This window comes from Colletotrichum tamarilloi (genome assembly GCF_030869305.1).
Source record: "Colletotrichum tamarilloi strain Tom-12 chromosome Unknown Scaffold_25.1, whole genome shotgun sequence".
NCBI classification, from domain to species: domain Eukaryota; kingdom Fungi; phylum Ascomycota; class Sordariomycetes; order Glomerellales; family Glomerellaceae; genus Colletotrichum; species Colletotrichum tamarilloi.
The window spans coordinates 237,441-261,626 of NW_026849408.1; the positions used below are offsets into that span (position 1 = coordinate 237,441).

Sequence of the window (24,186 nt, forward strand, 5' to 3'; positions counted from 1 at the left end):
TACAATTACCGTGCTCGTAATTCCATGACCACCATTGACTGTCATGGGCATGCGGAATTCGATTCTGAAAAAGGCATACGTAGCGGTGCGAGGCAGGCCGCGAGGCAGAGATATCATGTCAAATCTCCAACGGAACTCGCAAGGGCGACCGACACAAGAACCGAGACCGAAGCGGACATTACTCTTGCGGTGACGGCCGAACCGGGTGGTTCTGTCACTTTGTGAAGAATAGCGGCGGCGACGGCGGGCGGCGGGCGGGCATCTGACAACTCAACTTGGGGGCCCAAACAACAATGCTCTCTCTCGCGAACGTGACACCCGACAACCCCGATCGCTTTCTGCGGGCACCGCATGACTTGCGATCCTCCGTCCCAAAGAGAGATAGGCTACGGCTACTGGTTACGGAGAGTACTGGCTCTCCAAATCTCCAACCACTTGACTTTTTTTTTTCTTTGCACAGCCACGCGGGACTCATGACAAGTGCGGTAGGTGAATCAGAAACTCCATGGTTAGACTAGCTCCGTCTGTCTTTATGTACAAGTTGCGACTTTACTTCGGGATGCACGGAGTTTTAGCCTGGACGCCCAGCCCTGCTTCCTAGCTACAGCCTACAAGCAAGTGAGCAGAAGCAGAGCTTCCTAACAGAAAGCGTTCGGCAATGATTTGCACCGAACATATGATATCTTCAGAATAGAGACAGTTGAAGAAGCCAGTGAGCAGAAAGAACCTGAACCATACTGCGTAGGTCTATCCGTTTCGGTTCATCCCCCCCTTTTGGCCCCCAAAACCTAACCCAGCCTCTTTTTTCCAAAACCTGAAGCCCTCCACGTTCTGGAACAAGACGTCAGGTGGTGCCTTAATCCGTCCCAAGTAGCCCCAGCCCACGCGCAAGAGCCACGGTGTGTGGCCCAGGGGGAGGATCTGGTGTGGACTCGTGGATCGGGCAGGTGGCGCATCTCCCGGGGCTCTTTTCTTGCCCCCTACAACGGCGCATCATACTGTGGTAGACCGTCGAAGAACCAAACTCCCTTGCCTCTACAAGCAAAGAGTTAAGACGAGACACTGGGAAACGAGGTTTATCTATACGAAAGAAGGAAAACACACAAACAGAACAGTTGAGAATAGTCCAGTAGACGCAAACAGGAGTGTCGGAACAAAGACTACGGGATATCTCTCACCTCGAACTTGACAACTTTCACACCGCATCGAAAAGAACGGATACATTGTCCCGAGATATCTCACGGATAAGACCTCTTGTCTAGACCACCACCCCAACCCCAACAGCCTGCCCCGGCACGGATCACGAATACACCGGCGCCTGCGCTGTCAGATCCCTAGTCCGCTACTAGTGCGCCTTACCTTATTCACTCGTACGGGTCGACTGGTTAGCCAAGGAGTTGCGAGTTGCAAGCTAGGCGTCCCGACCTCGCATTTATTTCGTTTGGAACCGCCCACCTCCCCCATCTGCATGCAGTGCTCCGGTCGGTCCTCAGCCAGGCGATCGCCTCATCCACCCGATCTCTTTCTCTCTACGTAGAGTCTTGTCCACTTGCGAAGTTGTGTGGGTGAGAGGGAAGGCGTTGCGCGTCCACCCACCCCATTACCCCTGCTTGGGAACAACAGTGGTACGCTAGACCTACGGACCGCCGCACCCTGGCACGTTTTTTTCTCGACGAGCTAAGGTATCGACAACTGCAACCGCTGTCCAGTTGCTCGCGAGTTGTCGAACTAGTGAGTTGGTAATAACTCGCTGTTGTGTACGGAGTACGGAGGAAGTATGGAGTAGCGCCGAAGCCACTTCCCATTGCGCCGGCGCCAGTCGTTTGGTTCGATTCGAGACTTCCCGTCTTACACGCTTTTGCGCCCTCTGTTGCATCCTATTATTTTTTTTGCGGCTCAGCTTGTCGTACCTAGGCGCCAGAGCAGTGTTTACGACGAGACCACCCATGGCACACACAGTCTCGAGGACCGAGTCGGAAAATGGCTGGGCTGGGCTGGGCTGGGGGGGGGGGGCCATGGGGAAAAGAGACTAAGAATGAGCAGATGCCGATGCACGCAGCAACGCATCCCATCGATCCCGTCCAAAAGAGCACAAAATACCAAGACCCTAAGCCCGCAGAGCCCGGATGCTGGCTCGTCTTGGCAGGCCAAGGGCTTGGATTTTCCGTGTGTCTCTCGACGAGTCGACGGTCAACCTCTCTGAGCCCCGAAAGGCGGATCAAGGAACCTTGACGTGCTGCGTCGTCCGGCTCATCCGCAAGCTATTGAACTTTTTGGGGCCGGGGGAGAGAGAGAGAGAGGTAGGTATGTATCTGGAAGTACCTTTTGACCGCATTCATCGTCTCCTCTCTTTTTTATTCTCCATCTATCCAGCCATTTACTTTCATGATTGAACAGTATACGTAGGCATGTGTTATCCCTTGCAGGAAACCCAAGAGGAGTCGGTAAAGTGAAAGAAATGTCTTGACTGCAGCTGGAGCAACAGAGACAAACGAAAAGGAAGTCAGAAGAAACAAGGAAAGGGAATCAAGCACAACTTGAAAAGTTTCGAAAAAACCGGGAGGTCGAAGAGGCTAAAAAGACAACCGAAGAGAACTAGCAACGTACCCCAAAGGCCCAAGGTGGAAGGCCGGCTCATAGTGTTCTCCATAAAGTTCCCACCTCACAGACGACAGTAGTGACAGTCCACAATCAGATAGTGCGGCGCTTGTCGGGGGAGACTAAGCACCGCCGACACCGAAAGAGTAGCGGGAGAGACAGAGTCATCAACATCATCATCGTCGTCGTCGTCGTCGAGATCACGGCCGCCCAGCCCAGCCCGAGCGACCGCCAGAGCCTGTGCGTACGCAAGGACGGCAGCAAGGTAGACAGCACAGCAGACCCCCCGGCATACCCAACGCCATTACGTCGTTCGGGCTCTTGTTCCCGGGGGAAGGGCCTTGGTGTGTTGCTGGTCGTGGATTGGTTTGGGACGGGCCTAGCCCCGTTACCGCTGCGGCACTCTTTCTACTACGGATACACACGGTTTACTCAAATGTTCCGGGGCTTTTATTCACAGGAAAGTTACAAAGTACAACTCACCGCAGCTTGATCTGCCCGCTGAACCTGGCTCGAATGGGGGAGTCTTGAACCTGTTGGAGACTTCTCTGGGTCACCTGTGTGCCTCACCTTGCCTTACCTTTGAGCTGATCTTTCTGGTCTGGTTTCTGCTGGACCGGGACCTTGACCTGGGAGTCTGGGACCAGCTGCCAAACTGCTGCTACCTTGCTGCAGCGCACCCGACTGACCTGCGTGACGGTGACGGTGACTGGGTACGAGAGAAGAGTGAGGAAACAGCAGGTCGCAGAAGTAGGCGGTGTTGCTAATTCTTGTTGCATAATACGCCTCCGTACGTAGGTACCTCACTCACTCCCCGTACTCCCGGAGGTACTCCCGTACTTGGTACACCTCCCAGAGTACCTCTCAGAGTTCCTCTCAGAGGTACGCCTCGTGCTTGGGGGTCTTTTTTGACACGTTCCCGTCGTTTCCATGCTCTCTCCATCCATCCATACCTACCTTACCTACCTTACCTTGACACTCACTCCATACTCGCTCGGGTACGGATTCATACATCATCTCGGGGATTCTCCTACCTTTTTCAGACTTTCTTCCCTCTTTCTGTTTTCCTGGTTTCCGATTTCCTGGTTGTCCTGCTCTTCGATCCGTCTCGTGTCATCTCGAATCTCTCTCTTCATCGACTACACTTAACCTCCCTCTAACACCAACAGCGCTGAGACACGTACATACATACAGACAGACGGAACCCGAAGATACCCATGGCTGAATCCTAATCGCTGCCCGTCCCGAAACTTCGTTACTTGTTCGCCTGGGTTCCTTTATTCGTTCCATCATCCATATTAATTCCACCTTTTTTGTGCTCGCCGCGCAAAGAAGTGTGTGCTTCGTCGGTCAGTCGGATCTTAAGATTACCTTGGAGACCGCGCAACCTCCCTCCCGGCCGCCGAGTCACCCGTAATCGTACGGACACAGCACTGCGTATTGCGTACTGCGCACAGCTCGTCCGGCCATTACATCGCATCGCATCCACTACCACCACACGATAATCTTAAAGCCGGAGAGATCCACGAATCCAACGAACGACCTTCCAGTCTCTCACTCGCCCCGATTCGTAACGTCCCCCCCTACCGAGCATTCAGAGGGATTGCGCTAGTCCCAGGGCCGAAGCTGTCGATTCCGAAACCCTCGAATCCCCGAATCCCTTCCCGCGCGATCGCATCTCTGTCCATTCCTCGCATCCTCGTCTCGACGGGCTAGAGGGGGCCTTGTAGGCTTGTCCTGCTCATCCAAGACCAATCTTGGTCGCGCACGGCGCAAGTGGTTGTCTCTCAGTAATTTGGTTGCATGGTTGCTGGCTTGGCAAAACGTCGAGCAAGGCGTCAAGCAAAGCCGCAAAGATGGGCCGTAATCGAGGTTCGTGCTCCCACATTCCCTTCTTCCAGCTCTTGTCGCATAGTCTTCCCAAGTTCCCATCTTGTTAGCCTTCTTAGCGCAAGTTGCTGCAGTTGGCACACACCCCCCTTCTTCCCAAGCTTCCCAAGTTTCCCAGCCCAGCCCAGTCCTTGCAGGCTCGCACCGGACCATCATGCGTAGGAGGCTTTTTTGGTTGCGCGCTGGCGCGTGTTGCTGGCGTGCATCCCAATCCTAATATGCCCAATATCCCTTTTACTGCGCAATGCTGTTGTTTGGCGGCATTTACATCAAATACCCTTGCCCGGCCTTGTTTTCTGTCCTCCGCTGGTCCTGGATGGCTTTGCATCACCAGAATCCTGAACCATCGTCCTCGCCATAAAACACTCTACTCCTGCCTCTGTCTTCCCTGCCGCTACCCGTCCGCCCCAGTATCGCCCTGCTCGGCCATCCTCACCATCCGTCGCCCTTCTCGCTCGTCCACCGGGGACCCCTCTCTTCCCCTTGCGCTCCTCCCTTCGCAATCCCCCTCACATCCGCTCACCCCCGGCCAGTTGGTGGTCCTGGCCAATTAGTCGGGTACCGGGGCGATATTGTTACTTTTTTATGACCCAGTGGCTTTGATTTTTTTTAATTGCCTGTATTTGGTATCACTAAGGTGTAGCTGTGTGGATTCGGAAGGAGACACAGAGAGAAGAGAGAGACGCGCGCAACCATGCTGACCAAATCCGCTTCCATGGGCACCACAGTCCTCTCATTCATGTCCCAATTTTCTGCCACTTCGAGGGACGGCAGCAAGACAAACCAGCCAACTCCCAATTCGTCACCTCCCCCCGACGCGGCGACACCTTTTCCTCCATACAACCTCAAGTCACACCCGACTTCAAATCCACCAACAACACAACATCAACGTCAACAATCTCAATCCCAAAAAACAGAACCCTTTCCAGAACCGCCCGCCAGTTTCGGCCAGCGCCCCGCAACCCCTACTTCGCCCGCGCGTCCACCATCCGAATATGCGTCATCGCCCGCCAACGGAACTGCCAACAGCTCGCCCGTAAATAGCCCCCGATCCGTCACTGGCCGCCAACGCAGCTCCTCCCGCCCACTTTCGATGGTAATGCCATACCAGCCGCCCCTCATGGATATCAACGAAGATACCATTCCCGAGCTTCAGCCCATCTTCACTTTCCTGAACAGCCATGCGAACAAGCTGTACCAGGAGGGCTACTTCTTAAAGCTGGACGACCAAAACACACGTGAGTTTTATTTTTTTTTCCTAGTGCTTTTTATTTTACCTTTGTGCCTGCAGCTACCTTAGCTGGTGGTGGTGACGCGCATAACACTCGGACCCGATCACTGACCAAATTTACAGAGGGCAAGCCCAATCCTGACCGCACCTGGACGGAGTGCTTCGCTCAGCTTGTCGGAACCGTATTGTCACTATGGGACGCCGCAGAGCTCGATGCCGCTGGCGAGGACGGCGAGATCCTCCCCAAATTCATCAACTTGACTGACGCTTCGATCAAAATGGTATGTCGAGCCCCGACTGCCATGCCCCAGCCAGATTTGGCAGCATTGGCAGGTACGACGGTGCGGGGGATGCAACGAGTGCTAATTTACCATGTCCTTGGCGTATAGATCGAATCCCTACCAACACGATCGAATGACGAACAGCCGCTGCAGAATATCCTCAGCGTCTCAACCGCCGGCAGGAACCGTTATCTGCTGCACTTCAACTCGCACCATTCACTAATACAATGGACTGCTGGCATCAGGCTCGCTATGTACGAGCACTCGACCCTGCAGGAGGCGTACACCGGTGCCTTGATCGCCGGCAAGGGCAAGTCTCTCAACAACATCAACCTCATCATGGATAGACAAAAGTTCAAGACCGAGGAATGGGTGCGTGTACGATTCGGTGCCGGAGTCCCCTGGAGACGGTGCTGGTGTGTCATTTCTCCCCCCGACGAGAAGGAGTATGCAAGGGCCCAGAAGGAGATGCGCAAAAAGTCGCCTTACGATCGTTCCACGCCGATTCTCAAGGGAGACATCAAGTTCTACGATAGCAAGAAGGACGGCAAGAAGCAAAAAAAGGCTCGCCCCATTGCCACCATTACCGATGCCTACTCTTCCTACGCCATCTACCCGCAGGCCAAGTCGCTGATTGATGCATCAACGCTCCTTAAGATCGAGGGAAACATCACCATCCACTCTGACCCGCCGTCGTCCACCGAGGGTTTCGTCTTCATCATGCCCGAAACTCACCCTGCCGTCAGCGGCTTTGAGATGCTGCTGCGCTTCCTCTTCCCTACCTGGGATACCTTCTGTCTCTACGGCCGCCCCGGCAGACTAGTAGCCAGTGTCCTCGACCCGAGATCACTCATGTTTGCCATGCCAAAGCACCGAAGATACGGTTACCTCGAGATTCTTGACGTTACTGGATTGATCTTGGAAGAAGGCAGCTCAAGCTGGTCGGAACGTGATTGGAGAAAGAAGCTCAAGGAGCTCACTGGTAAGCGAATGAATGCGATGGATGAGTCCCAGGCCACACGTCAAAGAAGTGGAAGCAAGAAGAGCAACCGTCTCAGCTTCGGCAATGGCACCTCCAGCCCTGTGCCGGCCAAGCCTAGAGTCGGCTTTGCATCTGATGCCATTTCAAACCGGTCTTCTCGATCCATGTCACTGGGCGCACCCAACCGCTCAGAGAGTACACCTGTCACGACTTCTCGTGCGCCTCCTGCATTGGCTGGTATCATGAACAAAGCAAACCATGCACGCAACTCTTCGGACCCTCATCTGCTTGGTCACACACCCCAGCGCCCTGAGGACCGTGGCTACGACAGCTCGTACAGCAACTCCTACAACAACTCACCTGCACGTTCGCCAGCCAGAGGTCCCTCACCAGCGCGTGGCCCGCCCCCGGCGAGAGGTATTCTTCGCTCAGGAACCCAGAGCTCTGAAGAAGACACAGCTCGGAGCACACCGGTGCGAGAGATTGAGGGAACTGTGCGCCAGATGGAGTCGCCCGAGCCTGTTGCCGCTCCCCCTGCATTCAACTACGGTCCTAACTCCAAGCCTGCGGGCAAACCTTACCACTCTCCAGATCTTCGCAGGGCTACCACTCGATTGTCAAACACTACCCTTTCCCAGTTGACGAAGGCAGGAGGATTCGTGATTCCCCCCGATAGCCCATCTGATGCGTCGTCTGAGCGGAGGAGTGGTGAGGATGCTGCGCCATCTGGTCCTTTGGTACATCCTCAAGCTTATCCCGACCACCATGTAGGAGGCACTGCTAACGATACAATGTCTCGTGAAGCTCTGACCCCTAACCAAACCCCTCCTCCCTCCGGTGGTCTTCCGCCCCCTATTCCGCCCATGAACCAGAAGCGTTCCCGATCGCCCCTTGCCCAGCAGACGTTCGGCCCCCCCAGCCCTCACCCTCAGGGTCCCTTGCCTCCCAATCCTCAAAGTCGAGGCCCTCAAGATGCGAGACCCCCTCCCCCTCCTGAACACTTGGAAGGCCTTGAGCAGATGAGAAGCCCAGTTGAAGGACATCCCCCTCAGATCCGTCCTCAGCCGTCGTTCAGCAACTTTTCGCGACCCGATGGCACAAGAACTCCCCCCTTGGGTGGACCAGGCCGAGTGCCTACCCCGGAAATGCGAAACCGCGGCATGAACCCTCAGGCGATGGGACCGCCCCCACCTCCGCACGGTAGAGACCCTCGAGCTCAAGGCCGCGGTGTTCCGCTCCCCGGGATCGATACGAACCCCGCCTTCCAGCGCAAACCGTTGCCGACTCGATCGGATAGCTTGAGAAGCCCCCAGCAACAGACGCCCATCTCGGCCTCCAGCGGTGGCAGTTGGGGCAACAACATTATCGATCAGGCGGGATTCCAGCAAATCCAACCCCGCGACCCCAGACAGCGGACACCGGTCCCCGAGCAGCAGATCAACAGAGCTCAGACGCAGAGGAGCGATGCTAGCTACTACGACGACGCATCGTCAACTGCGAGCCCAGACTACGCTAGCCGCAAGTCCAGCGAGACACAGCGCTCTCAAAAGTCTTTCGAGCGGCCCAGAGCAGGTGTTTTGAAGACCGTGGGCGGCGCCGACTCTGACAATGGAGAGTTTGCCATTCCTGATGTCAACTTTGGGCCTACCGTCAACTACGGAGCCAATCAACCCGCAAGAAACAAGACACCTACGCCCATGACCTATCAAGCCATGCCCGGCCCTCAGCGACCATTCTCCCCGGCGGCTATGAAGTCTCCTACCGGCAATGACCCCAGCCATAACCGTCAAGAGTCTGAGGAAACGGTTAGGAAGGTCGCTTGGCAACCTGGCGCTGCCGCTGTTCCTAGTGGTCCAGGCATGAGCGCCGAGCAGTTTGTCCAGCAGCGCGCTGCCCAACCGACTGCTCCCATGTACGCGCACAATAGGACGCCCTCTGGCAACATCCTTACTATGCGATCGATGACCCCGACTCCCGCCATGACCCGGAGCGGTTCTCAGGAGATGCTCGCTCGTCACTCTCGCAGCAGCTCGGCAGACCTCCTGCAGCGTCCCGGCTCTCGCGGCGCCAACGCCGTTCTCGACATGACTAGCAGTGGTGAGGTGTCATCTCACCTGTCGGCGCGGGAACAGGAGCACGTCGCTCGCATGACGGGCTCGCCGCTCATTACGATGGCCGGCAACCGCAATGCGAACCAGCAGCAGCAGGGAGCTGGCTTGGTTGGCGCGATCCACGCCCGTGAGCAGGAGAGACAGCGGGCCAAGCAGGGTATGAACACGCAGGCGGTGCAGCAAGCCATCAACCAGCGCCAGCAGCAACAAGCCATGGTCTACCAGCAGCAGCTTCAACGTCAGCAGCAACAGCAGGTCTACCAACAGCAACAGATGTATGCCCAGCAACAGCAGCCCATGTCTCCTGGAGGCATGATCCCTCAGGGCATGTACACTCAGAGCAACATGTCTGTTGGCCAAATGAGCCAAATGGGTCCAATGGGACAAATGGGTCAGATGGGACAGATGGGCCAAATGGGTCAGCCGAGAGGACAGCCCAATGGATACGCAACCGGGCCTGCGCAGAACTTCGGCTACGCTCAGGGCAGCAGCTACGGCCCAGCGAGCAACTACGGCGGCGGCGCGGCCAGCACTTACGGAGGTGCAGTCAGCAACTTTGGCGGCCAAGGAGGCGGATACAGCCAGGGAGGTTCTTATGCCAACCCGATGGCCATGCGCCAGGGTCGCCAATCACCCGGACCTCAGATAATGGATCCCCGATTCATGCAGCAGCAACAGGGCCAGTACTCCCCGGGCCCTCGTCAGGGTGGACGTGGACAAGCCTACCCGGCGACATACCAGGGACAGGCTTTTTAGAAGACCTGAGAGGTTCAATGAGATGAAGGGAGATACAGATGGAGAGAGGAGAAGAAGAAGTTTGGTTTTTATTGACTGAGTAGATACCAGCAGACGGGGCAATGTGCCCTTGTCTTGGAAGAAGTGTAACATCATCTGGAACGGCCACATGGAAGGCGTTTGGAGAGACGTAACTGCAACCATGGGAAAATTGGTTGTAGCTTTTGGTCCTAGACAGGACAAGCATCTGGGATTTTCTTTTGTTGAGTAGAGGCTGGGTAATAGCATGGCCGACGGTTGGCATTGATGACTAGCAGAGACGGCCGAACATAAATGACGAGAAAGAATTAGCATAACAAGACGAGATTTTCCAAGATTTTCCTGGTCTTACCTGGCTCCTCATTTACAGTACATGGTTGTCATCATTAGCTGAGGTAAGGTGTGCGTATGCATCTGTGAATCGTCACAATTCCCAGTCCTGAGTTGAAGCCTGCGCACGGGCGAAAATCAGGCCTGGATCGGCGAGGCAAGTTCCTCCCTTGTTAGGCAGACATGTGAAATCGGTGAAGATGATTCCCACCCGAGAGGTCCCTCATGAATTCTACACTAGGAAAATGTTGTGAGTGTGTATGGAATAGGAGGTGGCCATTTAGAAATTAGGCATTTATGATGGTGGCTGGTCTGGGGCAGAGCGAGCTGCGGCCACCGGCAACCAACTCAATTCGAACTGCCCGAGCTTGTGTATCTATTTGTACCCGCCCTGACTCCTTTAGTTTATCGCCACTTCAACTATGGAGTACGGTAATTGCTGAGGTTTCTAAATGGCCCGGAGCTCTTCAGCCGTCACGTCGCCGCGTTCTGGCTTGAGGTTCTCCCGACTGTCACGTCTTTTGGCGCGTCTTGGTGGCAGCTACCGTGTAAGTTAGAGTACCGGTGTAGGTACCTTACCAGTATACTTTTTAGTGGAGACTAGGTACAAGGTCCAAGTACCCAAGGTTTCTAAGCACCGACTGGCTGACAGCGGCTGCGGGTGCTCTTGCTGCCTCGTGGCCACTGATTACACAGGACCTGACGGGACGGGACCAAGACCCCTCAGCGCCCCCGGGCGGCGGGAGGACCAACCCCAGCCAGTGGCTCGTCGCATCTTTCCACAATCAGAGACATTTTTTTTTGGTGTTCTCGAGGGTCGAGTCCACGCCTCACGCTCACGCGCATGCCCGCCCACGCCTCGCGGGTCTGTGGGAAGTCTTGCATCATCTGACTTGCAACGCGCTGTCTGGAAAGCACCACGCGCTGCCTAAATTCGGCACTTTCAAGTGTTATTGCCCTTTCTTTCCATTTGTTTCCCCAATACCGGCTTCCGCACTTGATTGCTTAACCAGTCACTCTAATCATTAATACTCGCCCCCCCCCCCCTACGTGTACCTGTTTGGGCTGGTCATGACGTCCTCGCAACCTTGATTTATAAAGATACGACGTTGCCGGGTGACCGGGGATCGACTTTGCATACAACAACCCCTCCACCTCGCCCATCGCATTATCGATTACAGCGCAATAAGGCAAAAGGCAAGGTACCCCGACATCTGTTTTTGGGGGTTGCCTCCTCCGAAATTCTAAACTTTCCGGCGAACGACGCGCATACCCACGACGAACATATACCCAACCACCACCACCATCACTACTACCATCCCCCCTACATCGAACCTCGAGAAAACGAGGCGCCCTTGCGAACCACCGAGTCCACGCTTTTCCCCTTGAAGCCTACGGCGCAAATAGTACAGAACTTGCTTGACATCCTTCAACATCGACACCATTCTATAATCCCAACGTCGATTACCGTTCCATTCGCCAACATTCAGTAAATGCATCGCCGGCTTCTCCTTCTTGGCTGCGAAACTATCATTCCCGGCCGCGCATCTCGACCGACGCCCCTCCAGCGCCGGCCGTCCGTCAACCCCAGCCTGCGGTCGACAACGGCAGCCTAGACAAGCTTGACCAGCTTCTATTCTATCCGGTGGTCCCAATGGAGGGCGATGGGTCGCAGCCCACCCAAGGTATGCCATGCCTTTTCATTACGTCCCATCTTGAGCTTCAAGCAAGTTGTCGCCGTAGACCCAGCAGACCAGGACGCTGACCCTTTGCCCCCCCTTTTCGCCACCTAGCTACCCAGAATGTTCTCGATCCGCGCCGCATAGGCAAGCAGAACTCGGGCTTCTCCGACGAGGACATATCCGACATTGTCTGCCTTCTCTACCCTCACACTAAATCTGCCCGAGGCGAGGTAGAACGAATAGCAAAGGATCGCTCGCCTCATGTTGTCGGCAGGGCGGAAGCGGATGCCGTCGAGCCCGACTACGAAAGAGAAGATACGGCCGACCAATTCCAGCTGACGCCGCCCAGCGTCGAACATGCCATCATTTTGAGGTTGTCGGCCGAGACGAAGGATCCCCTTCGCGGTTTTCTGTTTGGCCGAAATGGGGCTCGGTGCGATATTTGCTTTCTCAAGGACCCTATGAAACGCCTGAGCAACGTTCACTTTCGCATCTATGTTAATGAGTATGGTGTGGTCATGCTCGAGGATAAATCAACCAACGGGACCTTTGTCGACCAAGTGCTGCTGCGCTCGAAGCCTAAGAGCCCCAACGAGAAGTGCGACATGAAGAGGGTGCTCAGTCACGGTTCTAAGATCAAGGTGCTGATGCATAACGAGCAGCACGACCTCGAGTTCATGGTTAGGATGCCGAAGCGAGTGGGTGATTATGAAAGGGCGTACAATATTAAACTCCAGCGATACTTTGCTAGAATGGAAGGTTTGCGCGCGTCGGACGTCAACGAGACATTGGTGCCGGGGCCTGGTGGGCATGTCGACTTATTTTCTGCTCCTAGGAGACCGCAGACCGCCACTACGCGGCGGATAGCGCTGCCGTCCGGAACCACGCAAGATAACGTCGACCGGTTTCCGAGAGACTGGGACGGGTCTGGTAGGTACAACCGTGTCAGCCAGATCGGCAAGGGAGCCTTTGCCGTCGTGTACAAGGTCACGTCCAAGTTCGACGGTGTCCCATACGCCGCCAAAGAACTAGAGAAGAGGCGGTTCATCAAAAACGGTGTTCTGGACCAAAAGGTGGAAAATGAAATGAGGATCATGCAAAAGGTTCAGCACGTAAGTTCAGCAGCGCCCCCTTTTCTGACGTCGAACCCCTCTAACTCCAAATAGCCGAACATTGTACGATACATTGAGCATCTCGATTGGGACAATCGGCTCTTTATCATCATCATGGAGTACGTCGGAGGTGGTGACTTGGGGAAGCTCATCAGCGGCCGAGGCTGTCTGAATGAAATTAGCGTCAAGCAAATGGCTGCCCAGCTGCTGAGTGCTTTGGCGCATCTGCACGAAAATCACATTACGCATCGAGACGTCAAGCCTGACAATATCCTCATTTCGTCACTTGACCCTTTCGAGGTGAAGCTGACCGACTTTGGCCTCTCCAAGATGGTCGATAACGAACAAACCTTCCTTCGAACATTTTGTGGAACGCTGTTGTATTGTGCGCCCGAGGTATACTCGGAGTATGCCGAGTACGACGACGACGGCCGCCGACACCCTCGTAATAGAGCTAAGCGCGCGGCGGTTGGACAGCGATACGACCACGCCGTTGATGTTTGGTCGCTCGGTGGCGTGCTCTTCTATGCGTTGACAGGTCGCCCGCCGTACCCAGTTAACAACGGTGTCAGTTACTCGGAACTGTTGCATACCATCATGACGGTGCCCCTTAACACGGTCCCTTTGGTACGACAAAACGTTTCCAGGCAAGGCATTGAGTTTCTGTGCTACATGCTAGAGAAACGGCCTGAATGCCGGGCGACTGTCCGCGACCTTCAGTCACATCCCTGGTTAGGACCGTACAGGCTAAGATCTGTGACCAACTACGACCAGTCCTTTGACGAAATCACCGACGAGGACGAAGAGCTGCAGGTCAATGCGTCCCAACTCAGTTTGGAAGAAGGGCAGTCAAGGTATCTGCCTGATACGGAACTGCCACTAGATGACGAGGTGGACGATGATATTGTCAACGACTTTCTCGAGGAAGACTCAGAAAAGGAGAACGGCACATTCGGCCCTCGCGGACAGGGTGCTGGTCCGAGGCTGTTTGGAGAGGTGAATGTGTCTGCGGTGGGAAGCAAGGGAGCGATACCGGCAGATCGACTAAACCTGCCAGTGGCCGACTCGGGCGTTCTCGGCAACGAGAGCGTAGAGACGGAAATACTGGATAGCTGCGACTCTGGCGACGTTTCAACAATTATCGGCAAAAAGTCACCCAGCAGTGGCGGAGTCCGATTGTCCATTTCGTCAGCCAATGGCCAGTCTGCGGATCAACTTCGAAGTTTGGTTGAAAACGTCGCGTCTCAAAGTCTGGGGGCGACTGATTTCGGTAGCGATATCCAGATGAAGTCCGCGGATGTTAGTCAAGTTAACGGCTCATTCTTCACCGCCAGCAAACGGAAGCCGCCATCATTCGATACAAGCGACGAATTCGAACCACAGCCGCGCGAAAAGCCAATCTTCAAGCGCCTGAAGTCAGAGGGCAACCTCGACGCGTTAGCGGAGAAACAGATGGAAGAGTACAGCCTGCTCGCGTCAGTACCGCAGATTAAGAGGTTGGAGTCTGGACGCCAGATAGACGGACCCTTCAACAAGATGAACTTTTGGAAGAATAACGTCGAAACATGGCATCTACGCTACCCTGAGATGACCCAACTACAGTACGAAACGTTCAAAAAGGCAGCTCAAAGCCGAGGAGAGGAGTTTGGTCCGGGAAAGACTCCATTATGGGAGTTGGCTTTCAAGTACTTTCCGCCAAACAATGGTGTCTCGGCCATGCACACCGAGGAACAGTCTTCAATTGACGACACGAATCGAGGTTTACTAAAGCGAGACGACAGGAAATTGGTGGAGGGTGCAGAATGGGATATCCCTGCGACAGCACCTCCAGAAGAAGAAGAGGAAGATTCGCTACCAGACACCCTTCCTCCAGACACACAGAAGATAATAGTGCCCGTTTCTGACGACGGACCGAAACGTGCCGTCGCTGTGCTGGAGTCAGCCCCTGGGTCAGTGGTCTCCAACATTTCGGTCCCCGTGACCAATTCACTGCTGTCATGGGGGCGTGGGCCGACCAATACAGTGATTTACGAGCAGAAGACAGAGATTCGGGTGCCTAAGTACGCTCTCAAAATTCTGTTATGGAAAGACGGCTACGATCCCTCCAGAGACGTCACCAAGCATCCCTGGGACAAGAGTCCTGACGGCAAAGGGTTCGCCTTTTATCTGTCTACAAAGGCAACAAATGGTGTCCAGGTCAATGGAGTCTCGCTTTTGTCCTACGACTGCAAGAATCCAGCCGGCCCATCTAAGAACTGGGTCCAGCTCTATGATGGTGATGAGATTGTTGTCTGGGGGACCGCCGCTGACACGACGAGCCAGACCAAGGTTACTTTCCGCTGCTTCTACGGAGACTCTGCCCGCCGGCGACCCGATGACGTGCCGCCTAAGCTCGTGCCCCCGTCGACTGCGCGTAGAGTGGACGAGGTCTGTGGTCGGTACGAAAGGAAGCTCAAGACGTCGGCGGAGAAGAACGCCAAGCTTTCCGAGGTTGACAGGGAGTTTGCGGAGCGCAAGCAGAATATTGAGAGGGAGCGCGAGCGTAGCCGCGCTTTTGAGGAGAAAAGACTCGAGGCGCATCGTTATATCGCGCTTAGGAACCATGTTTCGAGGCGGGGGAGTCCCGCGAGCGCGCCAGCTGCGACTGTGCTTAGGGGCCAGACGCCTGGCGGCGGCGGCGGTGTACCGTCCCCGTTGGGAGAGCAGGCGAGCAGCAGTCCGAAGAATTAGGAGTCTCTCGAGAAGGAAGAGGATTCTAGTGATCTAGGCTATGATGCCCGGCAGATACCGACAGACTTGATGTACGACATGGGCGAGAACGACGTCGACATCAAGTTTGAGTCAACGCAAGAGTTCAGTCAGGGAGGCGGGGGTGAAGAGATATGATATGGTGAGGGTTCTGGATAGCGTTATTTGTTATAGGCGCCTCTTCCTGTCTCTGTTGGACGTTTACAAACCAGCGCTTGTTTCTATATATGCGCAACGGCAAATTCCCCGCACCGTCAATAGCCCTCTTTCTCAGAGTTCGGGTTATCGCGGCGGAGGCTACACGGAGCTTGTGTGTTGGTTGGCACGAGAAAAGAAAAAGCGATAAAGGGATAGCGGGTTAGAGAGTAGATGAAGTATGAAGAGAACAAAAACCTCATGAAGAAATACAATAAAACAGCATTACCAAGACCTACTACCGGGTTCCCTTGGTATCTCGTGCTATGGATCAACGTAATGGTACGAAGTTGAGCGGTGGATCAAGATAGATTTGGTCGTTGAAACTTTGGAGTTTGCACAGGTGTCTCCCCTCCCCCCCCCCCCCTGGATACACATCTTTGTGATACGTCGCCGTTGCCAGAAACCTGCAAGGCAGACATGTTGCACATTGCCTCACTGGCATCGTCTCACGCAGGCGCCAATGAATTTAATCAGACCGAAGTACGGGATCTTCTTGCAAGAATCGCAGACCGTTCTCAATACACAGTACACATGCAACGCTGCTTTTTGAAAAGATGGAAGAAAAAAAAAGCCTTTGATCATTTGAAAAACACCTTCCGGGTCATGCTTACATGTCTAGTATACAGCTTGGGTATAGCAATATCACAAACCTCGCCACTTCTTCGTCTGGGGCTTGCGGCGAAAACGGGCTGTGCTTTGTATTCGAGCCCTTGCTCCGATACACCCCCTCCCCCCAAGGATCGTGCTCTTGATCCCAAAGGGGTGTGTATGAGACTTTAACCGCGGTTGAAGAGGCGGCCGACCATACCGGTCGCGATGCTCCCTGCCAGACTGCCAGAGTACAGGGCGCTTCCGGCCATGTTGGACGCGTGGCTGAACTTGTCGCATCTCGAAAAGGCCATGGCGTTCATGATGGTCAGGACCAGGGCGATGACTACAAACACACGCCAGAGTTAGCACGCTTTTGCTACGGTATCGAGACAATGTTTTCGCCCAGAAAGACTCTAGTATCATCGCAACGAAAGCTGGAGAATAAGTCTGACACCCATCATCCCAAGGGGTGACGGTGGACCAGCCAGAGAAACGTCTCGAGGAAGAGAGCAAACTCACCAACGAGCGGCAGCCACAGGAACTGCAACCTCACGAGCGCAAAGACGGCGAGCAGGATCCAGAGGACGGGCTGGACGTAGAGCGCGAGCCAGAAGAAGCGGCTGTCGGTCGGGTTGATCGTCTTGGTGCCGGGCTCGCTGCTCTCAAAGACCCACTGCGAGTCGCCCGTCTGCACGTCCACCTCGTTCCACCACCGCAGTCCTACGAGTCGACGGCCGGCAATGTTCTTCAGGTAGTAAAAGTCGGCGGCGAGGAGGAGGATGGTGATGATGAAGATCATGATCCTGAGGAAGGGAAAGTTATGGTTAGCAAACGAGAGCAAAACGGATGTAGGGCATAGTGTTTGTTGCGATGAGCGCCGTGGGTGTGGGTACGCGAGTATCTTGGCCCAGGATATGTTTGATGGATGGAGACAACAGCTCGAGAAGTTCGAGGTGGTTTGTGGAATTGGTTTCGTTTCGAGGTTCGAGAAGGGAAGGGGGGGGGGGGGGGGGGTTTGGGGGGGGGGGGGGGGGGGGGGGGTGTGGGGGGGGGGGTTGTTGTGGGAGGGGGAGGAGGGGGGGGGGGGTGGGGGGGGTGGTGGTGGTTTTGGTGGGGGGGGGGGGGGGGGGGGGGGGGGGGGGGGGGGGAGCTTTGCGGCGACGTACATGCTTCTGATGATCCACAGACCGAGGAAGTACACGAGTACACTTGCTGTTCCCACAAGAGCATGTCAGTCAAGGTTCCAGTAGAGATCAAGGCGGTGGAAAGGAATCCAGGAGCTTGATGGGTGACTAACATATCCGAAATGCAAGAAAGGTCAAGAGGGTGATGGGATGCGAGCTCAACCGCCAGCTCAGGGAGCCTGGCGCATCTTGCTGCTGTTGGGATTCCATCTCGGTGTGTCGACTAAGACGATCGTTCGTTTCGATGGGGGGCCGTCGCACTAGGTAGGTATCGTATCTTTGAAACTTCAATTGCCGAACTTCGGTTTTTTGGGCAAAATGGGAGATGATAACGACGCAATCAGGGGTTTGGTTTGTTCTTCGTCGTCGTGCGCATGTCGTGGTTCTGATGACAGTCGAGGGGGACGAGAGGGATGCACTGATCGAAAAAAGGGCCAGAAACTCGTTACGGTACAGCTGTCGTAATGCGCGGGCCGCAGGGCAGGCGTGGGATTCCAGCTTGGCTGTCCTCCCAGGCGCGTTCGACTGGCCCAGACCCGTTGAAGCTACGGTAAGCTGTTCGGCGGGTGGAGGCTGAATTATTCCGCCAGGGGGCCGGTTCGTACATGGGACCCGCCTGATCATTAACGCTACCGGTGTCCAGGGGTCCTTTAGCGGTCTGGCCTGGCAGAAACGCCAGGTCCCGACCAGTGCTCGCATTACATCATCAGATGCACCCCAGCTTCACTGCCTGTTGCGGGCAGCATCCAAGTAGCCGACTTGAGCTAGCCGTTCCGAACTCGAGTTACCGAGTATCGGTCCTTAAAATAACATCGACTTGCTGGTGCCAGAGGTTCAAGAGCTGCGTCTCATCGTGTCTAGACTTGCCAATCACCTCAATCAACACTATAAGCGATCATTCATTGCTTCAACCAATTTCTTAATCAATTCAAGAGTGATAGGCTACGGCTTACACAATTCCAAGTCGTAGCATTGCATCCGACGGTCTATCATCATGGCGGCAAGGTCCTCTTCAATTGTCCGCCGGGCGTTGCTTTATGGTGACTACAGCGACTCTGACAACCTAGAATTCAACTGACGAGTCTAGTGCCCTCATCATCGGAAAAGATGCTGACCAAATCGCTGGGCCTAAAGTCCGACAACGTGACATATGATCTTGAGGACTCTGTGACACCCTCATTGAAGTCAGAGGCTCGAGGTCAGCTCCGGTCTTTCCTCTCCAAGCATAAGTCGCGGCCGTCTTCTATAGGCGAATTGGCGGTTCGAATCAATGCAGTGGAGACCAAGTTTGCTCTGGACGACTTGACATCTCTAGGCTCGCTCCCAAATATCGATGCTGTCGTTGTTCCAAAGGTCAACTCCGCTGCCGATTTGACTTACGTTACCGATGTTTTGCGTCATGTAGCCCCCGAACGACACACGGCGACATCACAAAATCCTATCAAAATCATCGCCTTGATCGAGTCTGCACGTTCAGTTATGAACCTTTCAGAAATCTGCAAAGCGTCGCCATACCTTAGTGGTCTCATCTTTGCGGCCGAAGACTTTGCCCTGGATTTGTCGTTGACTAGAACGCCATCCCTCACCGAGTTCCTCTACGCACGCTCCGCCATTGTAACTGCTGCCAAGGCCGCCGGCTTACCTAGTGCGATCGACCTTGTCTGCACCTCCTACAAGGGAGAAGAAGGCCTCAAGCGACTGGAAGAGGAGTCTACCGGAGGAAAGTCCATGGGTTTCAATGGAAAGCAGTGTATACATCCAAACCAGGTGGAACTTGTCCAGAAACTGTTTGCCCCTGGCGAAAAGGAGGTCGAGTGGGCAGTGCGTGTTGCAATCGCAGACGAGAAAGCTAGCAACGCGGGCCGTGGAGCCTGGACGTTGGACGGTATGATGATCGACGCACCGGTGACCGGAAAGGCGAAAGCGATAATTGCGAAAGCAGAAAGATGTGATATAGACGTGGCAAGCCTCCGAACGAAATGGAAGGACCAGCAGCCTGAGTAGACTACGTCGCTAATGAAAGTAATTTGGCCGCCAGAAGGCGAGCATTTCCTCTTTTTCGTCTTTATCGTACTTGTCGTCCTCCGCCTGTTTTTGCTGCTGTTCCCAGTATTGGTTACTTTGATCGGGTCGCTCGCCATGATATCTGATCTCAGATAGTTCCTCTTCCATTCGGTCGAAAGCGTCCTCGGGGTGCCGCCGACCGGGTTCTGTGAGGGGTTGGTTGATCGAAACACCCTGCGGTATCAGAGATCGAGCCTCTCTGAACGTGTCTGAAGGCGCTCCGAGTCGATCATCATGCTGCCAAATGCGAGCCTCATCGGAGGGGTTGTCCACGTATCCTAAGCTCTCAGGTCCCAGTACCTCCTGTTCGACGCGAGCAATGAAATCAATTATGCTTTCCGACCGTTGAAACTGGGACGGATTAACCTTGCCATAGAACCATGACCATTTGTTCGGGGGCGAGAAAAATGATGAGGCTTTTTTGGTTGATTGACCCGAGATGTCGTCCATGGAAAAAGCTGTGGCGGCCAGAAGGTTTCTCCCCTATGGTCAATGTCATAGGTCAGATGATTATAGGAGTTGTTGTCAAGTAGTTCTTCTTCGGGTAAGGCAGAGTCGTTAGGTTCTTCCCTTCCAGATAGAGCATCTGAGGCTCTTTTATGTTGCCAACAAGGTACTGGAGGCACGGCAGACAGTTCGGGCGCCAGGAATTGCTCATCAGACTGGTCAACAGTTGCTTCATGCCCGAGCTCGACGTCACCCTTGGCACACACGTCACTTTTTTCAGCTACCGGCATAGTTGCTTTAGCAATATTTGATATGATCGTCTGTGCTTCCTGGATATTATTCTTTGATGTTGCTTGCGTTTTCGCAGAGAGGTCAATGGTTGGTGGTACCAAATACGCTTGCATAGCCGTGGATGATCGTGTCGTAGGAGCGGCAGCCTTGCGACAGGACTCTCCGTTGGAGTCCTTGTGTATCTCGCCGCCAGACGGCTCGTTCAGCGCTTTTTCTGTAGTTGAGCCCACCAAGACCTCCGCCCTGGTATCGGCCGTATTCTCCAGCACAAAAGAATCGCGAGCGACTGACAAACTCCTGGATTGCTTCAGAACGCTAGGTGAAAGTGGCGATTTGTCTGTAGTCATGACTCCCTTGTCTAAATACCGAATAATTATCGGCTGTTTCCGGGAAGCTTCGAAGTTCTTGGACTCTCCATCAGGATGCACCTCTTGTTTGCGTCGACGTAAATCATGCGACGAGACACGAGCGTTTCTATTTATCTCAGCACCATCGAATACACCAGTCTCTCGAAGCGCCTCTCTAATCGGCTCAGGGGTACTACTGTGGTGTCGGTCGAAAGAGTTGCCTGGTAAGGATGTTTGATGATTGCCACTGGTGGCCCAAGTGGCATAAGTCGTAGCTCTACTGCTTGACCGACCATGTTGAGCTGGCGCCACGTAGGTCTTGTCGTGGATGTGGTAGCGTTGGTCGTCTCTCAAATAATCTGACCCCGTAATGCTTCTAGTTGACAAACGGTCGTCGCACGCCGGAAGGTCCTCAGGCAGTCGGTCCTCCGATTTCTAATCTTCGTAGCCATCACGAGATCGCCCTCGGCCGGCGATTGGGTGTCCTGTTGTAGGCGTCTCCTTGCGACGAAGAAACGTTGATATTTCCACCAGCTCAATCTCTCGCCGTTGTCTAGCCTTGGCTTCTAAGCGTTGCTGTCGTTGCCACGAGTACTCGCGTGATGGAGGCTGCTCGACCGAAGACATGGAGTTGTAGGCTAGGTCTACAACTACAACAATTAGTTGCGCGTTCACATTGTCTAGGTAAATAAACTTACCAGGCTTTGACGAAGATATCTGCCCATTTTGAAAGAGGCCTGGCGTCAGGCACGGCTGGAGCTACAAATTCGTTAACCAAGATTTACTTGGATATCCAATGCTTACTCACCGTGAGCCTGTCGTTCAGAACGGCTTCAGGTTGGAAGTTGTCCATGACATCTCGGCCCGATAAGATTGGCTTCTTCGGCACGTCTTCCGACCGCCTGACAGTCTCCTCAGGGGCTCTACGTCGCTTTTCCTTGGGCCTCTTCCGAGAATAGTAACGGTCTTCTCTTGTTTTGTGTCTCGTTCGTTTCTCAAACCTAGGCGGGGAACTATTTGCTGATATGGGGAAATCTGTGACTCCTGTCACAAGAGAGCGATGGATGGGCCCATGGCTAGTTACCGCTATAGATGGCCTGGCTTTCTTCGTCATCGGCTCGGGGATGATGGAGCTATCTCGTGATGGGACGCGCTTATGACCACCTCGGACAGCGTTCTGGAGGGAGATCCCGTGCGGCCTCCATTCTGGAGTTTGAGCATTGCCCTTGTCCTGATTTGACTGTAGTCGCTTTGCGGACTCTCTAGTATCGACGCCTCGACGACTGACATTGGCAAGCCAGTCTTCCACAATGTCATTGCCACTTCTGGCAGTTTCGAGTAGACTGCCATCCGAAGCCTGGTTCGCCCTTTTCGACCTAGAACGGCTCATCCGCTCTTCTTCCAGGTATGGGTGCCTTGTTGCGACGGGTCTGTCGCTAGAGCGGCCGTGCCGGCGACGATGCAGGTCCAGTTGATGATCCTTGGCCGCACGACTGCCCATCGTGCTCTGTTTCCGCGCAGGTTTGGGGCCCACAGAGACTAACGGTCCAAAGAACTTCAAAAGAGCAAACTATGGCGGGCACATGTAGTCTGGACATTTCCAGCCTTGAAGCTTCAGCCCGACGCCGAACATGTCTCTAGGAAGCACATTCTTGGTAGAACGGCAATAGCTATCCACACGGTATGGGAAATACCAACACCCCGTACCCTGAGGATGGCATTTCTCTCCCAGTCCCGAATTCACTTGGTCCTTTCTTCGTTTCTTTTGCAAGGCGAAGAAAGAGGTTCCTCGCTCACGTAAGGCAGGTTATAGGCAATGTGGAGCTCGCTTCCGACACAGAAAGAGGTCGACTGATGTTCCCACATAGGAAGGAACGGTTTACCTGATATTAGGCGCTAAGATTGCTGTGCAGACTAGGCAGGGCAAGCACGAAACCTTTAGGCTCTAGCCCAAAGGCCGAGGTCCTTCCATCTTGATCTGACGTGCGGCAATACCTTCCATTTCCTAGGTACCATTACTTGCCTGAAAGTGGGCCGGATTCAACCTCACTCGAAATCTGCAGACTGTCGGTTCTAGTCTCCAAGCTTCCAATGCAATGTCATTTTTGGCACACCTAGATACCATTGCTTCCGCCGGTTCAATCGACTTGATGCCACTTAGCATGCGAGGTTTTCAAAAGTAGACCTGTTGACATCAGCTCTTATTCCAAACGAGTCTTGGCTAATAGACGCAGTCCCACCCAGGCCACAGTTGTTGAGCAGCTTTTCGCCTCTACACAGATGCCTCCCAATGCTTTCCAAGCTTTCCCATCTCGGGGAATTTGCTACCACGACTGCGAGGGAGATTCGCCGCCTACCTTGAAACTGACTTGAACTATGTCCTTCGGGTATACCATGAGAGGCCAACCTCGAGCGTGAAATTCATAGCGCCTAAGGTGCCGGCGTGTAAGACGGGTGAGCTGAAGAGAAGGTGAACGCCTACACACGACGCTGGAAAAACTCCTAGAAACCGGCAGCATGTTCATACGGATATGGACAAGTAAACCGTGGCTCAATCCAGGCTCTGATATGGCCAAGCCATGATTCGACGCACCCACGGCGGCAGGTGGGACAAGTTGGCACATTTCATTTCGCGAAGTCCCGCGTGAAGGGCATCGTCGGGCAGCATGACACCATGACCATTCCGCTTTGTTTCTTGGGTCAAGCGACAACCATCATCGGCTGGCCGGCGCACTTGATATGCAGGCGACGCGAACCTCAAGTTGCGGCTGTCTCAGAATGCCAAGACATGGCCCTGTAGAGACGGAACATGTCCTGTATCGAATACCCGGCCGAGTTCTATTGATAGCACCACCTTGGCGATGAGGGCAGCCGTACCGCTCTCGATCCGTCCTGACAGATGCTTGACAGCTGGACATGCAGGCTCCTGTGCCTGTGGCCGCGAAATATGCTCAAACGAATCTCGCACGTTATACACGCCTGGTCTACGAACAAATCCACTTCACATCGATGCGAATAGTGCGGCAAGAAGCTATGCCTGCATTCATCACATGACTTTGAAAAGATGCGGAGCACGAATCTGCCAGAGTTTACCGGAGCTATAGCATTGTCTCCGGGCTCGATGTCGCCAATCCTCCGTCCTCTTTGAGAGTTTCTGGGCGACAATGCCTAATCGTCGGGGAATCGGGTACCCAAGAAATCGCGTGCAGTCAGGTGCAAGTAGCTTTGGAGATCAGCTCAAGAGACAATTCGCAGGGTCGTATCGTCCGTGACGACGCACGTGGCTACAAGAGCTCCCCCCGGACAGGTCATTGCGCAGCGGTAT

The 24,186-nt window shown here is 54.4% G+C and overlaps 8 protein-coding genes across 8 annotated transcripts; 4 read left to right on the forward strand and 4 right to left on the reverse strand.

Annotated features, from left to right (window-relative positions):
* Window positions 1-2,354: 2,354 nt before the first annotated feature.
* CTAM01_07786 (uncharacterized protein) lies at window positions 2,355-2,537 on the reverse strand (the record flags this gene model as incomplete). The annotated part of the gene is made up of 1 exon (XM_060523807.1): window positions 2,355-2,537. A coding segment is annotated over one exon (183 nt), but the record flags the coding sequence as incomplete, so codon positions are not given.
* Window positions 2,538-4,706: 2,169 nt separating this feature from the next.
* Window positions 4,707-5,042, forward strand: CTAM01_07787 (uncharacterized protein; the record flags this gene model as incomplete). Its single annotated transcript, XM_060523808.1, has 1 exon — window positions 4,707-5,042. One exon carries the CDS (start codon window positions 4,707-4,709, stop codon window positions 5,040-5,042), a length of 336 nt encoding a protein of 111 aa, XP_060381555.1.
* A 140-nt stretch (window positions 5,043-5,182) lies between these two features.
* On the forward strand, window positions 5,183-9,849 carry CTAM01_07788 (PH domain-containing protein; the record flags this gene model as incomplete). Its single annotated transcript, XM_060523809.1, has 3 exons — window positions 5,183-5,726; window positions 5,843-6,000; window positions 6,109-9,849. 3 exons carry the CDS (start codon window positions 5,183-5,185, stop codon window positions 9,847-9,849), a joined length of 4,443 nt encoding a protein of 1,480 aa, XP_060381556.1.
* A 1,840-nt stretch (window positions 9,850-11,689) lies between these two features.
* Window positions 11,690-15,721, forward strand: CTAM01_07789 (uncharacterized protein; the record flags this gene model as incomplete). Its single annotated transcript, XM_060523810.1, has 3 exons — window positions 11,690-11,882; window positions 11,991-12,991; window positions 13,046-15,721. Coding segments are annotated over 3 exons (3,870 nt in total), but the record flags the coding sequence as incomplete, so codon positions are not given.
* Window positions 15,722-16,713: 992 nt separating this feature from the next.
* CTAM01_07790 (golgi apparatus membrane protein TVP23) lies at window positions 16,714-17,922 on the reverse strand (the record flags this gene model as incomplete). The annotated part of the gene is made up of 4 exons (XM_060523811.1): window positions 16,714-16,871; window positions 17,048-17,331; window positions 17,695-17,740; window positions 17,826-17,922. 4 exons carry the CDS (start codon window positions 17,920-17,922, stop codon window positions 16,714-16,716), a joined length of 585 nt encoding a protein of 194 aa, XP_060381558.1.
* An 897-nt stretch (window positions 17,923-18,819) lies between these two features.
* Window positions 18,820-19,716, forward strand: CTAM01_07791 (HpcH/HpaI aldolase/citrate lyase family protein; the record flags this gene model as incomplete). The annotated part of the gene is made up of 1 exon (XM_060523812.1): window positions 18,820-19,716. One exon carries the CDS (start codon window positions 18,820-18,822, stop codon window positions 19,714-19,716), a length of 897 nt encoding a protein of 298 aa, XP_060381559.1.
* Window positions 19,717-19,725: 9 nt separating this feature from the next.
* CTAM01_07792 (uncharacterized protein) lies at window positions 19,726-20,226 on the reverse strand (the record flags this gene model as incomplete). The annotated part of the gene is made up of 1 exon (XM_060523813.1): window positions 19,726-20,226. One exon carries the CDS (start codon window positions 20,224-20,226, stop codon window positions 19,726-19,728), a length of 501 nt encoding a protein of 166 aa, XP_060381560.1.
* Window positions 20,227-21,296: 1,070 nt separating this feature from the next.
* CTAM01_07793 (uncharacterized protein) lies at window positions 21,297-22,362 on the reverse strand (the record flags this gene model as incomplete). The annotated part of the gene is made up of 3 exons (XM_060523814.1): window positions 21,297-21,511; window positions 21,560-21,620; window positions 21,670-22,362. 3 exons carry the CDS (start codon window positions 22,360-22,362, stop codon window positions 21,297-21,299), a joined length of 969 nt encoding a protein of 322 aa, XP_060381561.1.
* Window positions 22,363-24,186: the final 1,824 nt, after the last annotated feature.